We start from the raw sequence: 14844 nt of genomic DNA on the forward strand, positions 1-14844 counted from the left end.
GCAGGTGAATGGTTAGCCTGCGCTAGCTTAGCATGCTAAAGTACTGTTGCGCCGTTCCGTCCCGCTACATCATCCCATTTGGTAACTAACACGCCCCGTTAGCTCGCTTATTACCGGGAGCTAACCAACCGGCTGCCGGTGGCGGTTGAGATGAGGAGAAAAGACGGTTTCTCAGTCGGTCGCCATGGAAGCTAACTAAGCGCGAGAAGGCGCGACGTCAACTGTAACAGAGGAGAGTGACGGTCAGCAGTTAGTTACACGGTGGACAAGGGCGGGGCTCATTGGATATGAATTATGGCGCCTTCAGGTGCTCCCGGAGGCTCGGAATTTACAGTGCTGTACACACGTAGAGCAAGAAACCCGGCGATAAAGTGTGTTAATGAGCAAACTTCAGGTATAAATCTACAAGGAAAAGTTAATATTCATAAATCTAAATTATTCAAATCTCGGCAAAATTTTAATCCCTTCACAATTGAATTTAGAAATCACTTTGAGTCTATATAAATTATTAATAATAAGAAATGTACTAAACTAGAGACATAGGGCATTAAATAAAACATTTAACTCTAGATGTATTAGACAGTTCCCACAGTCTGGACACACCCCTGAATGTAACATTTAGTCAAGTATGTAAGTTTGATGTACTTGAAGGCCACTGTTGTAGTTCTTTACTCCAGTTGTTGGTTACTTTGTATTTTCATGCTATTAATACAAAACATATACACAATTATGACGTATTATTAAAGGTTAAGCTACTCAGTAGTTTATAAAGTAGTTTAAATTAGCCCCAGCCTTAATCACTGATGCACACATTAATGCATCAATAATTATTAAATCAAATATGTATTGATCTAAAATGGCTCCTTCTGTTAAAGCATATTTAATGGTAATACTTTTGTACTTAAGTTACTTCCCTGTAACAGTATTTATACACTATTAATATTTCGACTTTACAGAAGGGACAAAGTCCGAGTTTGAGTGAGTCCGTGAAGGCAGCACGCAGTGTAGTTACATTAGCTCATCCGCTCTCGTGTAAACAGTAAAACTATGACTTTAAACTAAGAATATATATATTATGACTTTATAAAATAGTTTCCTTTACATTTAGATAATTAAACTAGAATGATAATTCACTTTATAGTTTATTTTTCTATCAATAAGGAAACGCAGAGGAAATGTAAATCGTCTTCTGGCGCCACCTAGTGGGACAAGTGTCTTATCACCATGGCGACCTGATACAGAGTTTATTTCTACTCTTTACAAATAATGTTTATATATATATTTAAATGTATATTGTGCTTTAAAAGACACTGAAATACACTTTACATCAAAACAAATTTAAAGTAATAGCACACTGGTACTCAAACTGTGGAAGGTATCTCCATAATAATAATAAAGAAACATTAATTATTTAATTAATATAAATACTAAGGAAATACTTAAACTTTAAGGATCCTTGAAATGTAATTTGAAATAAGTTTAGCATGTATGAAGGGCTGTATATATGTTACATGTGTGTATATACGTTAAATGTGTGTATATGTTACGTGTGTATATGTTATATGTGTGTGTATAGTATATATATGTTATATGTGTGTATAGTGTATATATGTTAAATGTGTGTATATATGTTATATGTGTGTATATGTTATATGTGTGTATAGCGTATACAGTGTAAACATGTAATCTCATCTTATTTGTTATCATTTGTGTTGTTCTCTATTCTGTACTTTGCTTTTAACCTTTATTTCTCATTTTTTTCTACTCTAACTTTATATTTTTCTACTTTTATATGAATAAAAGTCCGGCTTTTAACATATAAACAAAAGTTATAATGCATTATTATGTTTTACAGTGTAAGTGCAGCACTTTAAAGCTACACAGGGTCACGGTAAAGCTCATTTAAACAACTTTACTTTGGATTTTAACCAATTATAAAGCCTCATATTTTACTTTTAGAGCATTAAATCCATATGAAAGCCCAACGCTCCTCATGTGAGTGTGAGTCTAAAGCAGCAGATAAAGGAAACACTCACGCATAATCACCTCAAATGCGTTTGCACAGTAAAACAATAAATCAGTCATGTGATGAATGATGAGGGGTTGCTCTGCGTTATCACACCACGGCCTCGGCGTCATTGACGTTTCACAGTCAGTCACATACGTGGAGGCGTCGCTGGTGTGCAGATAAAGTGGAGATCACAAAGTTGGACGTGTGCACGTGGGTGTTTTTGAGTGAGGTGCAGAAACACTCTCTGTCTCTTTCACACACACACACACACACACACACACACAGGGAGAGAGAGAGAGACACACACAGACACACACACACACACACAGGGAGAGAGAGAGTGACACACACACAGGGAGAGAGAGAGACGCACACACACAGGGAGAGAGAGAGAGACACACACACACGCACACACACACAAACACACACACAGGGAGAGAGAGAGAGAGACACACACACACAGTGAGAGAGAGAGACACACACACGGGGAGAGAGAGAGACACACACACACATGGTGAGAGAGAGAGAGAGAGACACACACACAGTGAGAGAGAGAGAGACACACACACACACACACAGGGAGAGAGAGAGACACACACACAGGGTGAGAGAGCGAGAGACACACACAGTGAGAGAGAGAGAGAGACACACACACACACACACACGCACACACACACACACACACACAGTGAGAGAGAGAGACACACACACAGTGAGAGAGAGAGAGACACACACACACAGTGAGAGAGAGAGACACACAAACACAGTGAGAGAGATAGAGACACACACACACACACACACACACACACACACACACCAGGGTGGACTGCTGTCACGCTGCACTCCAACAGAGGGCAAAGTGCAAAATGTGACTGTAATAGTTTATCATGCTCTCTCTCTCTCTCCCTCTCTCTCTCTCTCTCTCTCTCTCTCTCTCTCTCTCTCTCTCTCTCTCTCTCTCTCTCTCTCTCTCTCTCTCTCTCTCTCTGTATCTCTCTCTCTCTCTCTCTCTCTCCCTTCCTCCCTCCCTCCTGTCAAGTCTCCACCTCGCTGTCTGTACGAGTCAGACTTTCACTCATCCGCCTTCATACTGCTGTGATTTTCTCGTTCCCCGCAGCACCAGCAAAGGTAAGACTCCTCTTTGTCCTGTCGTCTTAAACCTTTTTATTTTAATTTAACAGTAAAGTTCATCCTTTTCCCAGCTGTTCAATGTTCATTCATGTTTCCCCTCCTCTTGAATGTTCTACGGAGAACAAGCACTGGTGCTCCACATGTGATTAGAGACCACCACTGTAGGTAGACCGTGCAGCGTGTGATGGATGCTGAACCCCGGGGCTCCCTGCAGATGCACTGAGAGGGGGGGGATCAGCCCCGCGGACACTTTAACACACACACTGAGCCCCAGGGGACGCGTCCCCACTGGGGTTCAGTGCATTTGAACGTGTCATTAAGTCTTAAAAGCCTGCTGCTCTTTGGACAAGTGGGAAAACTGCCAGTGGGGGTTTGAGCCGTGCACTTATTACCAATGCAAATGAACTTCGCCTTGTGACATGGGTGTGATTTTAATTAGACAGAGCGCTGACTGATCGACCTATTTATTTATTTTATTGCTTTTATTTATGTTTTACCTATTGATTTTATTTTTTTCATGTTTTATTTATTTTAAATTATTTATTTTATTGCTTTTATTTGTTTTGACTACTGTTTTTTTTTATTTATCCATGTTTTATTTATTTTAAATTATTTATTTTATTGCTTTTATTTTGTTTACCTATTGATTTTTATTTTTTTATGTTTTATTTATTTTAAATTATTTATTTTATTGCTTTTATTTGTTTTAACTATTGTTTTTTAGTTGTCACATTTTTATTATTTATTTTAAAATATTTATTTTTAAAATCTTTTTTATTGATTTAATTTATGTTTTTAACTTTTTATTTGTCCTTTTTTATGAATTAATTTAAAAATATGTATTTTTTATTTAATCTTCATTGATTTAATTTACGTGTTAACTATTGTTTTTTATTTGTCACATTTTTATTATTTATTTTAAAACATGATTTTCTTATTGCTTTTATTCATGTTTTACCTATTGATTTTAATTTTTTATGTTTTATTTATTTAAAATTATTTATTTTATTGCTTTTATTTGTTTTAACTTTTGATTTTGTCACATTTTTTTTATTATTTGTTTAAAAATATGTATTTTTTAATTTAATTTTTTTGATTTTATTTATGTATAATCTAATGTTTCTTATGTACTGATGGAGATCCGCCCTGAAACAAGTGGAGTCAAATGAAACGGTGTCGCCCTCCTATGGGAAAAAGTCTGTGTCACTGCATGAGGAGCCTGTGCGGGGCTCAGACGACTGAGGGGAGGTAGTTTAGTGCTCTCACATAAAGTGTTCAGGGAAGAGGGAAGAAGGAGGGCGTCGCTGTCAATCTCACTTCTACTATTTTGCACTTTCAATTTCCAAGGATCAGGAGGAACGGGTGCCTCTACGGTTCGATTCCTGCTGTGTTTGAGAAGGCAGGGGATGTTCCTCTGCTGCCAAAAGAACCAAACAAAGACGAACAAAGACGGACGGTTCATCCATTTCAGAACGCTTCCTTTAAAATATGAGTAATGGAGACTATAATTAGATGTGGCGAGTTTTAACTCAAGGACTTTGCAAAGCAGCTCTCCCTAAAGTGTGTGTGTCTGTGTGTGTGTGTGTGTGTGTGTGTGTGTGTGTGTGTGTGTGTGTGTGTGTGTGTGTGTGTGTGTGTGTGTGTGTGTGTGTGCGGTTAGGTCACTCACTTCCGTCTGTTTGGGTTCCTGAGGCGGAGCGCGGACAGACTTAGATTAGAGCGAGTCTAAAAATGTTAATAGAGAAACAAAGATACAGAAACACATAATTGGGGAGAAGTCGCTCGTTTGCTCGGCCGTGAAAACATCACACACTCTGGGAAACACGGGTGCAGCAGGAGTGTGTGTTCTTACACACGTGCACCAGCTGAACCACCGTACGAGTTACTCGGCACAAACTTTACTAAACGGTGCTGGACAGTCAGTAAAAGTCAGAAGCACGTTGATGGAGGCGCCTCAGGGGAACTCCTCCGTCCCAGTAGTTCAACTATAGGACGACGGCTGCACTGTGCACTGTGAACGTAGACGCACCAACAAACTAAGCGTCATATCGCATAAATAAACCCCCCTGCAGACTTCATCAGCACCCACACGCAAGAGCAACACTGGAGAGAGAGTGAGAGAGAAGAGGAGGTGAAGTGTGTTGTCACTCATGCTGCAGTGGTTCCCAGGAGGTTATTCCTGTACGTCGCTCCATCACTGTTTACTCTGCTGTGGTCACATGGTCGGGGTGAAGGCGAGGTTAACCACAGCTCTTCTGTTGATCTGACTCCCATAGACAGACGTGCGCTAACATGCATGTAATTGGGATTTCACTTCCACGACTCGGAGTCATGAGGTCAACATAACAGTCTCCTCAAGGTGCTCTGAATATCTCATCTCATCTTCAGCCGCTTATCCGGGGTCGGGTCGCGGGGGCAGCAGCTTTAGCAGGGGACCCCAAACTTCCCTTTCTTGGGCCACATTAACCAGCTCTAACTGGGGGATCCTGAGGCGTTCCCAGGCCAGTGTGGAGATCTAATCTCTCCACCTGGTCCTGGGTCTTCCCCGAGGCCTCCTCCCAGCTGGACGTGCCTGGAACACCTCCCTAGGGAGGCGCCCAGGGTTCATCCTTACCAGATGATCCTGAACCACCTCAACTGGCTCCTTTCAACGCAAAGGAGCAGCGGCTCTACTCCGAGTTCCTCACGGATGCTGAACTTCTCCCCCTATTTCAAAATAATACGGGGTCATCCGCATGTTCCCCGGGTCCTATGTTCCACGCTCGCATGGAATGGCCTCCGCTGTTTGTTTCAGCATTTTGTCAGGGCTAAAGGTCACGGTTAGGGTTAGAGGTCACGGGGGTAGTGAACATAGGTACGCTCCCAATAATAATCTTCATATACTGAAAACAAAATGGTTCTCAAGTCTGTACAGTAAATTCAAAGCTACAGCCAGCAGCCGGTTAGCTTAGCTTAGCTTAGCACAAAGGCCGGTAGCAGATGGAAAGGGGTCATCTCTATGTTCCTCGGGTCCGATGTTCGCAGAGCGAGAACCTTTTTCCCCAAAAAGGGTCCTATGTTCCCCAGGGTCCTATGTTCCCCTGGGTCCTATGTTCCCCAGGTCCTATGTTCCCCAGGTCCTATGTTCCCGGGTCCTATGTTCCCCGGTCCCATAAGCCTCTGCCTTTGCGGATTTAATTCAGCATTTTGTTAAGGTTAGAGGTCACGGTTCGAGTCAGGGTTAGGGGGTAGTGGACATAGCTACGCTTCCAACAATAACCTTGAATACTAAAAACAAAATGGTTCTGAAATCTGTACAGTAAATGTAGAGCTACAGCCAGCAGCCAGTTAGCTTAGCTTAGCTTAGCAAAAACACCAGCAGCTAATGGAAAGGGGTCATCCCTATGTCCTATGTACCAAGGGGTCCGATGAACCTCGAGCGGGGCCCTTTTTCCCCCAAAAAGGGTCCGATGTTCCCCGGTCGCATAAGCCTCTGCCTTTGCGGATTTAATTCAGCCTTTTGGTACGGCTAGACGTAACGCTTAGGGTCGGAGCAGCATCTTACAGAGGCTCAAAAACATTGAGAACTGAATTGAAACGTGCGATGCCAACGTTTTTTTTTCTCTGGTGACTTAAAAAGGGGGATTTCCCAGCCTTACTTAATATAGCTAGGCCTGTACTTACATACACACATCTGCACAAAATGTTATAGTCTTATAAATAACTCAAGTCACATGAAACCGTATCCTTCTACGGTCCCGATGTTCTGTCTGATCTGTGTTTCACTTCAGTGGGTTTGTGCCGACGCGTAATGAAGTAAGGATCAGCGTCTTTCCTCTGTGACTCACGAGTGCACAGATTTACTTTCAGCACCTCTCACGCTGGAGTCTGGAGGAAGTCCCCCGGGAAAGTTTTGAGTATTTAAAACACTTCATTTCGGGCATCAGGGTGGATTTTTATGCTCAAAGTCAGGGTGGAAATGTTTTTATGTACGTGAAGGAAAACACCAGGTGAAACATTTGACAACCTGTTCCATTTATGACTTTATTCTGAAAATATTGCATTTTTTAAGACATTATGACATCTCAGATTATGATATTTGTCTTATATGTGTTGTTTACAGTGGCCCTGATACTCAGATACTCAGAGTAGAGGACTGTGAATGTTCTCATGTGTCCAGGTCGTCGTTCTCCTCAAAGCAATTTCAGTCAAAAACAACTGGACTTGGTTATTTGTCTAGGAAGACGTTTCACCTCTCACCCAAGAGGCTTCATCAGTTCATGTACGCATCTGACCAGGCTGGGACTGGACCAGGACCAGGACCAGGACCAGGACCAGACTGGGACTGGACCAGGACCAGGACCAGGTTGGGACTGGACCAGGACCAGGACCAGGCTGGGACTGGTCCAACTAACTGGTGTGAGATCCAGGTATTTAGCCTCTCACAAGGCCGATGAGGTCTGAGACACCACTTATCTCCAATTTACAATGCTGCCCTTTCATCCCTTTAAGAGATCCAACAATCTAACCTCCTAACTGTTCACAAAAGGCCTCCTGTGACTCCAACAACTGTCGTTCAGACTCAACAGAGCACTAACGAAGTCCAAACCTACTTCCACCAACGACTGGACCAGGACCAGGACCAGCACCAACGAAGTCCAAACCTACTTCCACCAACGACTGGACCAGGACCAGGACCAGCACCAACGAAGTCCAAACCTACTTCCCACCAACGACGGCACTCTAAGGACGGTCGTTGGCACTTGGAGCACAAAGGGTTCCAGTGACATCATCGGCCTTGTGAGAGGTTAAATACCTGGATCTCACACCAGTTAGTTGGACCAGTCCCAGCCTGGTCCTGGTCCTGGTCCTGGTCCAGTCCCAGCCTGGTCCTGGTCCTGGTCAGATGCGTACATGAACTGATGAAGTCTCTTGGATGAGAGGTGAAACGTCTTCCTACACAAATAACCAAGTCCAGTTGCTTTTGACTGAAACTGCTTAGAGGACAGAGCAGAATTCAGCCTTTTAGTTTATAATTTTAATATTTCCTTCTGTAATTTGCAGCTGTTTTAGAGAAATTCTTCTGTATTTGTTTCATCTTTTGAAGTAAATCCTCAAATCACCTCTCCATCTTTTTGGTTTACTGCAGATTTAAACGGCTGCTTTTGAGGTTGCACACTCCACTCTGCTTTACCAGAGACGTTACGTTGCGTTCTATTGGTTTTTCAAAATAAAAGACCTGCTGCTAATGTTTTTTTGTAATACTGAGGGTGGGGGTGGGGGGTGGGGGGGATCTGCACCCACGATGACCCATCATCAGCTCTCCTTTGGTCACAAGAGTTAATGAAAGTTTCCAGTGACTCAGCTTCTTAGTTCACTTCCTCATTGTGTTTGGCCTTGACGCCCACCTTGTTTCAGCATCACATCCCGTAAAAAAAAAAGGGATCTGAGAATTAATAAGGCTGACCGGATTTGAACTCACGGTCAAAGATATCTGCCTATCTTGGGAGTTCCAGTCGATACCAAACACACATCTGCAAACATCTGCTGACCTGCAGTGGAAAAAACACTCACTTCCCCTTAAACGTCCATCACTTTCATACTCACTAACCCTGCATTATGTCACTTCCTGTACAGGGCGCCCATGTGACCAAGATCAGCCATGGAAGAACCGCGGCGGCTCGATCTGACCTACATCACTGAACGCATCATCACCATATTCTGCCCTCTTGGATGTCCGGAGGAGATTTACCTGCAGAACCTGCGCGAGCTGATCCTCATGCTGCAGTCCAAGCATGGACACCACTACATGGTGAGGTGGAGGAAGTACCGCGGTCTTAACCAAAAGTAGTCAGATACAATACTCTGTTACATGTGAAAGGCCTGACTTGAGCATCGGTACCAAAATGAAAGTATCCTTTACAGTGAGGGCGCTACAGTTACGGCTCTTTGACGGGATCTTGACTGGGAGCTAAAGGCACTGTACGGTGAACGCATGTCGGATAAAAGTGTCAGTAAATGCGTGTTTGGCGTGTTTTCCGTTTAACAGTTGTCTGTGCATCTTTCAACCTACTGCTGATTGTTGTTAACCTGACTCCGCAAAATGGATTGATTCGCATTTACTCAGCATATTCACCTGGAGATCTTTTGGGGAGGGGCGAAAATACTGGTTGCTGATTGGATAAATTCAATTCAATTTTATTTACAGTGCCAAATCATAACAAAAGTGATCTCAGGACACTTTATAGAGTAGGTATAGACCACACTCTATGACTTATTTATGATTTACAGAGACCCAACAATTCCCCCGTAGAGTACGGTGGAGACGAAAACCTTCACTATAACAGTCAGGAACGTCAGACAGACCCAGCTCTGTGGAGGACGCACATCTTAACTCAATCAGCTTAAAAACAACAACATAGCTAAGGGCTCGTTGTAGAGTGGAAGGACCATAAAATGGAAATAACCAAGTAAAGTTGAGGTAATATTGTTTCTTAGACTTGATGTAGTTTTAGTTTAATTGTACCGCTCCAAAATCACATTTTTGTCTCGCTTCACAATTTGGCCTTTAATTTTTTATAATAGTTTGTTGTTTTTAACCTAAAGCTTCATTTACGGTTCTTGTGGCTCTGTTTGGAAGTAAGAAAATGTATTTTATATTTGTTTTATATGTAGAATCCTTCCCCATATCACCACAAAAAAAAAATACGGAGCTAAAAGTGAACGATAAAGTGCAAGAGCAAGGTTTAAGAAACCCTTAATGTTAAGTATTACTATACAATTTTTAGTTTTTTTTGCTTTGAGATGCTTTAATTTCCAGTTCTGTGAATTTTAACATCATTAGAGATTAGATATATGACCACTAAAGACTATGAATTTAGTTTTACCATAACCAATTAAGTTCTAGCGCGGCATCCACTGTCTTTTCAGCCCATTTGCATTTTAATCATTTAGATAATAACATGCATGAAAGAATAATGACTCAGGCTGAATGTCTAACTCTCCTCCTCCCTCCTTCAGCTCATCAACCTCTCACAGCAAAACGAAACCCTCACCCGAATGAACCACAAGGTAAAGACGACGCTCAAAGCAGCAGTTTGAGGTGAGATGTGCGATGTACCTGTGTGTTACGGTGATTCTGGTCTTTCTGCCAGGTTCTGGACACGGGTTGGACGGACCTCCTGGCTCCTGACCTGGATCACATCTTCAGCGTGTGCACGGCGATGAAGACCTGGCTGCAAACCCACCCGAAGCACGTCCTGGTGTTACACTGCAGGGTAGACAGCCCCCATTCCTTTGCTCACACTGACACTGATCTATGCACGGACTGAAGGTATGTAAAGTGTGTTTTCTTTCCTCCGCAGGGAGGGAAAGGTCGGCTCGGAGTTCTGGTGGCTTCTTACATCCACTTCAGCAACACGTCAGCCAGGTAACACTGATGCCATGTGAATGTGTTCATGATGTTCAGGGGGAAAGGATAATTTAGCTGTGTTAGCGTTTGCTAATAACCACTAGGTGGTTCGGGATGATCTGGTAAGGATGAACCCTGGGCGCCTCCCTAGGGAGGTGTTCCAGGCACGTCCAGCTGGGAGGAGGCCTCGGGGAAGACCCAGGACCAGGTGGAGAGATTAGATCTCCACACTGGCCTGGGAACGCCTCAGGATCCCCCAGTTAGAGCTGGTTAATGTGGCCCGGGAAAGGGAAGTTTGGGGTCCCCTGCTAAAGCTGCTGCCCCCGTGACCTAACCCCGGATAAGAGGTTGAAGATAAAGATGAGAGAGAGAGCGTTTGCAAACCAAAGGTCCTTTAGTGACAATTGACGCCAATGAACAACTCGGAGAGCGCTGACCTCCATCAAGGCGATGCCCTACCTCACCACGTTAAAGTGTAACTCCGGCGCAAAATCATCCTGTGGTCTTTTTCGGCACTAATATACATCATAAGTTTTTGTCGTGTAACAACTGTTAAGGGAGAAAGCCTGGAGAGTCACTGGCGCCTGTACCAGCTCCTCTCATAGTAAAGTCCATTACAGTGGATTACCAAAGTCAATCCCAAAGGAAGGAGCCCATTGGTGCTTTGTTTTGTGTGTAGGGACTCTTCTCATGCTGCTGCAGAGGTTTGCTGTTATTTTCAGCAGCATTAGTGGTTAAAAAAGACCTTTGAATGCCTTCACCGTGCTGCCCCGAGCTAATCACTGTTAGCCACGTCCGACTGTTAGCTACTCTCCGGGATTTCTCCGTTAACAGTTCATACACAAAACAACTGTCTTGATGGCGATGGTGGTGGTTAGCACTGTCGCCTCACAGTGAGAGGGTTCCTGGTTCAAATCCCAGCTGGGGCCCTTCTGTGTGGAGTTTGCATGTTCTCCCCGTGTCTGCGTGGGTTTTCTCCGGGTTCTCCGGTTTCCTCCCACAGTCCAAAGACGTGCAGGTGTTCGGTTCATTGATGACTCTAAATCACCCGTAGGTGTGAATGGTTGTCTGTCTCTGTTCGTCTCTATGTGTCCTGTGATAGACTGGCGTCCTGTCCAGGGTGTACCCCTCCTCACGCCCGATGTCAGCTGGGATCGGCTCCAGCCCCCCACGACCCCAACAGGGACAAGCGGTTGAAGATGAATGAATGAAAAAAAGTTTTCTGAAATGTTATGTTTTGTAGTGAAAATGAAAATGAGGCATTATCTAATGCTAAATTAAACTTGAACTTAAACTCAGAAGGCTCTGAAGGACCTAGCTGATGAGGCTGAGCAGGGAAGCTTCTGGCTTTGGCTAAGGAGGAAGAACCAGGCATGGGGAAAACAAGGGTCCTAGGGTCAGCTGCAGGGGGCGGCAGGGAGACTTCCCTCCCGTTACTCCACCACCGTGAGATGTCCCGGGATTAATGGAGCGAAACATCAATGAAGGGTGGCTCCCGGCTGATGACCCTGCAGCTACCCGCAATGGCACCGTCGGAGGTGCGACAAGCAGAAATGCTTAGCAGGCAGTCACTTGCCTGTGCTACCATCCATCTAAACTTTAGACACGTTAAAGAAGCAAAATAGCCCAAAATCTCCAAATCCTCCCCAGATTAAGTGGATTAGCGCCCGGGGAGCAACAAAAACTAATGAGCCTGTTTCCTCCCACAATCCCTGACACAGATTTGAACAAGAACTTTTCCGTATTATAAACAACGTGCTGCAAAACTCCCTCATTGGATATCAATACCAAGTCTGCCCATGCAGCCAACATCAATGAAAGTGTTTATTGTTGGCCGTGTTTGCAGATCAAAGAGCACTGACAACAATAGAGCGAGCAGAGGCCGATCTACTGCACGTCTTCAGCAGGCAAAGGGCAGAACGGCCGAGTGAATAGACTTTGAACTAGACTGTTATTTGATTTTTGGGCAGGGATCCTGTTGCTGTTGGACACCAGTGGATTTATTGACTCTTTATTTAGCTGCATGGCAGATTGAGTCCGGGCGCCTCAAAGACACAAAATATTGTTCATTTCAGTGGAAAGTTGTTTTTATAACAAACATTACGGCCTCTGCGGTTTATGTGCACGTCGCCTGTTTTATGGTTTCGATGTGAGTCATTAAAAGCTCTGAACATCCTCATTTACATGTCTAATAATGGGATGAAGGGAAAGGTCGGTGTCCGCTGAGTAAGCAGAAAAGGGGAAGATCAGGGTTATTTCTGCACTGTCGTCGTGTGTACGTGGCGTTCACGGCTGAGCAGCTGACTCACTGTTGAGAAATATCTGATCCTGATCATTGTCCCTCGACATGCTTGTGTGAGTGAGTGCAGGTATGCAAAGGCTGGAGAATGAGTGTGAATCTGACATGGTTTTTAAAGTGACAAAATTACAAAAAGAACAAATTTACTGTGTTTATGTAAAGTTGCGAGTCCTGCAGCTAGTTTTTTAGTTGTTTTTGGATAGTTTTTTAGTTATTCTGTCTGTGTGATTTCTGCTGACAGCTCAAAACAATGAAGATAAATGGATTTTTGTTCATTTTGTTAGAAAAATGACACTTAAAAATGTCAAAAGCAGCATATTTTTTAAAGAAACAACGTCCTTGTGTTACTCTGTTTTGTTGTTCGCTGCTGCGGGACATTGAGGGTGACACAGAAGTTCACAAAATATAGTAAACAAGCCAAGTTAGCGCTTGAAGTTAATGCGTACTACGCTAACACCGGCTCCATCCATCCATCTTCAACCGCTTGTCCCTATCGGGGTTGCGGGGGGGCTGGAGTCAATCCCAGCCGACATCGGGCGTGAGGCGGGGTCCACCCTGGACAGGACGCCAGTCTATCACAGGACACATAGAGACGAACAGAGACAGACAACCATTCACACCTACGGGTGATTTAGAGTCATCAATGAACCCAACACCTGCACGTCTTTGGACTGTGGGAGGAAACCGGAGAACCCGGAGAACACGCACGCAGACACGGGGACAACATGCAAACTCCACACAGAAGGGCACCAGTCGGGATTTGAACCCTCTTGCTGTGAGGCGACAGTGCTAACCACCACCCCACTGTGCCGCCCTTGGATCAGAAATGTGCCACAGTCACATTTTTTTTTCCTTTTGCTAAATATCAAACAAAAGCCAGATGCTACATTGCATTAAGTTGCTGTGAGCTGTAAATTCAGGAGATAACGTTATCTTCCTGTCTCCGTCTGCCGCGGTGAAAAACAGAGCAGCGTTAAAGCGAGAAGCGTTCACTCTGCAGCTGCTTCTGTGGAGCGAAATGTCCCCGGAGCTACACTGTAAACTGAAAAACGACAACAAAACGACTGCTCAACTTGAAGAATCTCAGTCGACTGATGATCCGGATCTTCGACTATCAGGAGGCCGCCTTGTGTTACTTTACTTTGAGATCTCCTTTACATATTGAAAAGACAATTTGCGGTTGAGGAAAAACAATCTAAGCACATTTAAAATATCAAATCTGCATGAGCACTTCAGGTAAATCAGCAAACGCAGTCTTCTGAGGAGTGTTTCATGCACCGCCGTCTGAATATTTGCCTCTCTCTCAGTGCAGACCTTTCTCTCGACCACTTTGCCATGAGGAGGTTCTACCACGACAAGCTGTCCGCTCTGATGACGCCCTCGCAAAAACGGTAAGGACGGGGTTGATTGAGCGGGGTCACTGCAGGTCAAAGGTCAACTCTGGTTCGGGTCTTGGCCTCTGATCTGCGATGTAGGCCGAGGGATCTGCTGTGACCCTTGACCTCGGACTACGGGGCCACTAATCACCTGATTTATCCTCTCCTGTGAAGTAGTGACTGTGATAAATCTGTGCTCCTCTGCAGGTACGTGTGGATGCTGGGGAGCATGTTAAAGGGAGGACTGAGGATGTGTCCCTCTCCGTCTTTCCTCCTGTGCGTGGTTCTTCACGGTCTTCCCAGAATCAGACCAGATGGAGGTGAGAAGCTGCGGTCTGATCTGAATTACACGGAGCCAAGTGGATAAATATCAGAAGCTGGCTGAGGCCGGCATTCACTGTATCAGTGCAGCACTGTCTCTAATAAGGGCCTTACAAGACCAAGACCACCCTGATATCCCAAGCTCCATTGTACTTTACTCGCAGCTCAGTCTGGTACATTTGGAGAAGTTTGCCAAGCGACCAAACCAATCAGTGTTGGTTTTTAGGCGAGTCCAAGTGTGACGCAACTGCGACTTTTCAGTGTAAACAACATGGCGGCTTCCACGGATGAGATGAGCAGCTATAGAGCGAGCCGC

At 44.2% G+C, this 14844-nt stretch overlaps 1 protein-coding gene across 1 annotated transcript in view; it reads left to right on the forward strand.

Moving 5' to 3' along the window:
* Positions 1-8783: 8783 nt before the first annotated feature.
* Positions 8784-14844, forward strand: part of LOC310966580 (tensin-3-like) — a gene marked incomplete at its 5' end in the record, with an annotated part of 57568 nt that continues 51507 nt past the window's right edge. The window contains 6 exons of the mRNA XM_083940345.1: positions 8784-8933; positions 10142-10192; positions 10276-10398; positions 10486-10550; positions 14139-14222; positions 14415-14527. Coding sequence (XP_083796471.1) covers positions 8784-8933; positions 10142-10192; positions 10276-10398; positions 10486-10550; positions 14139-14222; positions 14415-14527 — 586 coding nt within the window. The remainder of the gene's footprint in view (positions 8934-10141; positions 10193-10275; positions 10399-10485; positions 10551-14138; positions 14223-14414; positions 14528-14844) is intronic.

This window comes from Echiichthys vipera, assembly GCF_963691815.1.
Source record: "Echiichthys vipera genome assembly, chromosome: 3".
NCBI classification, from domain to species: domain Eukaryota; kingdom Metazoa; phylum Chordata; class Actinopteri; order Perciformes; family Trachinidae; genus Echiichthys; species Echiichthys vipera.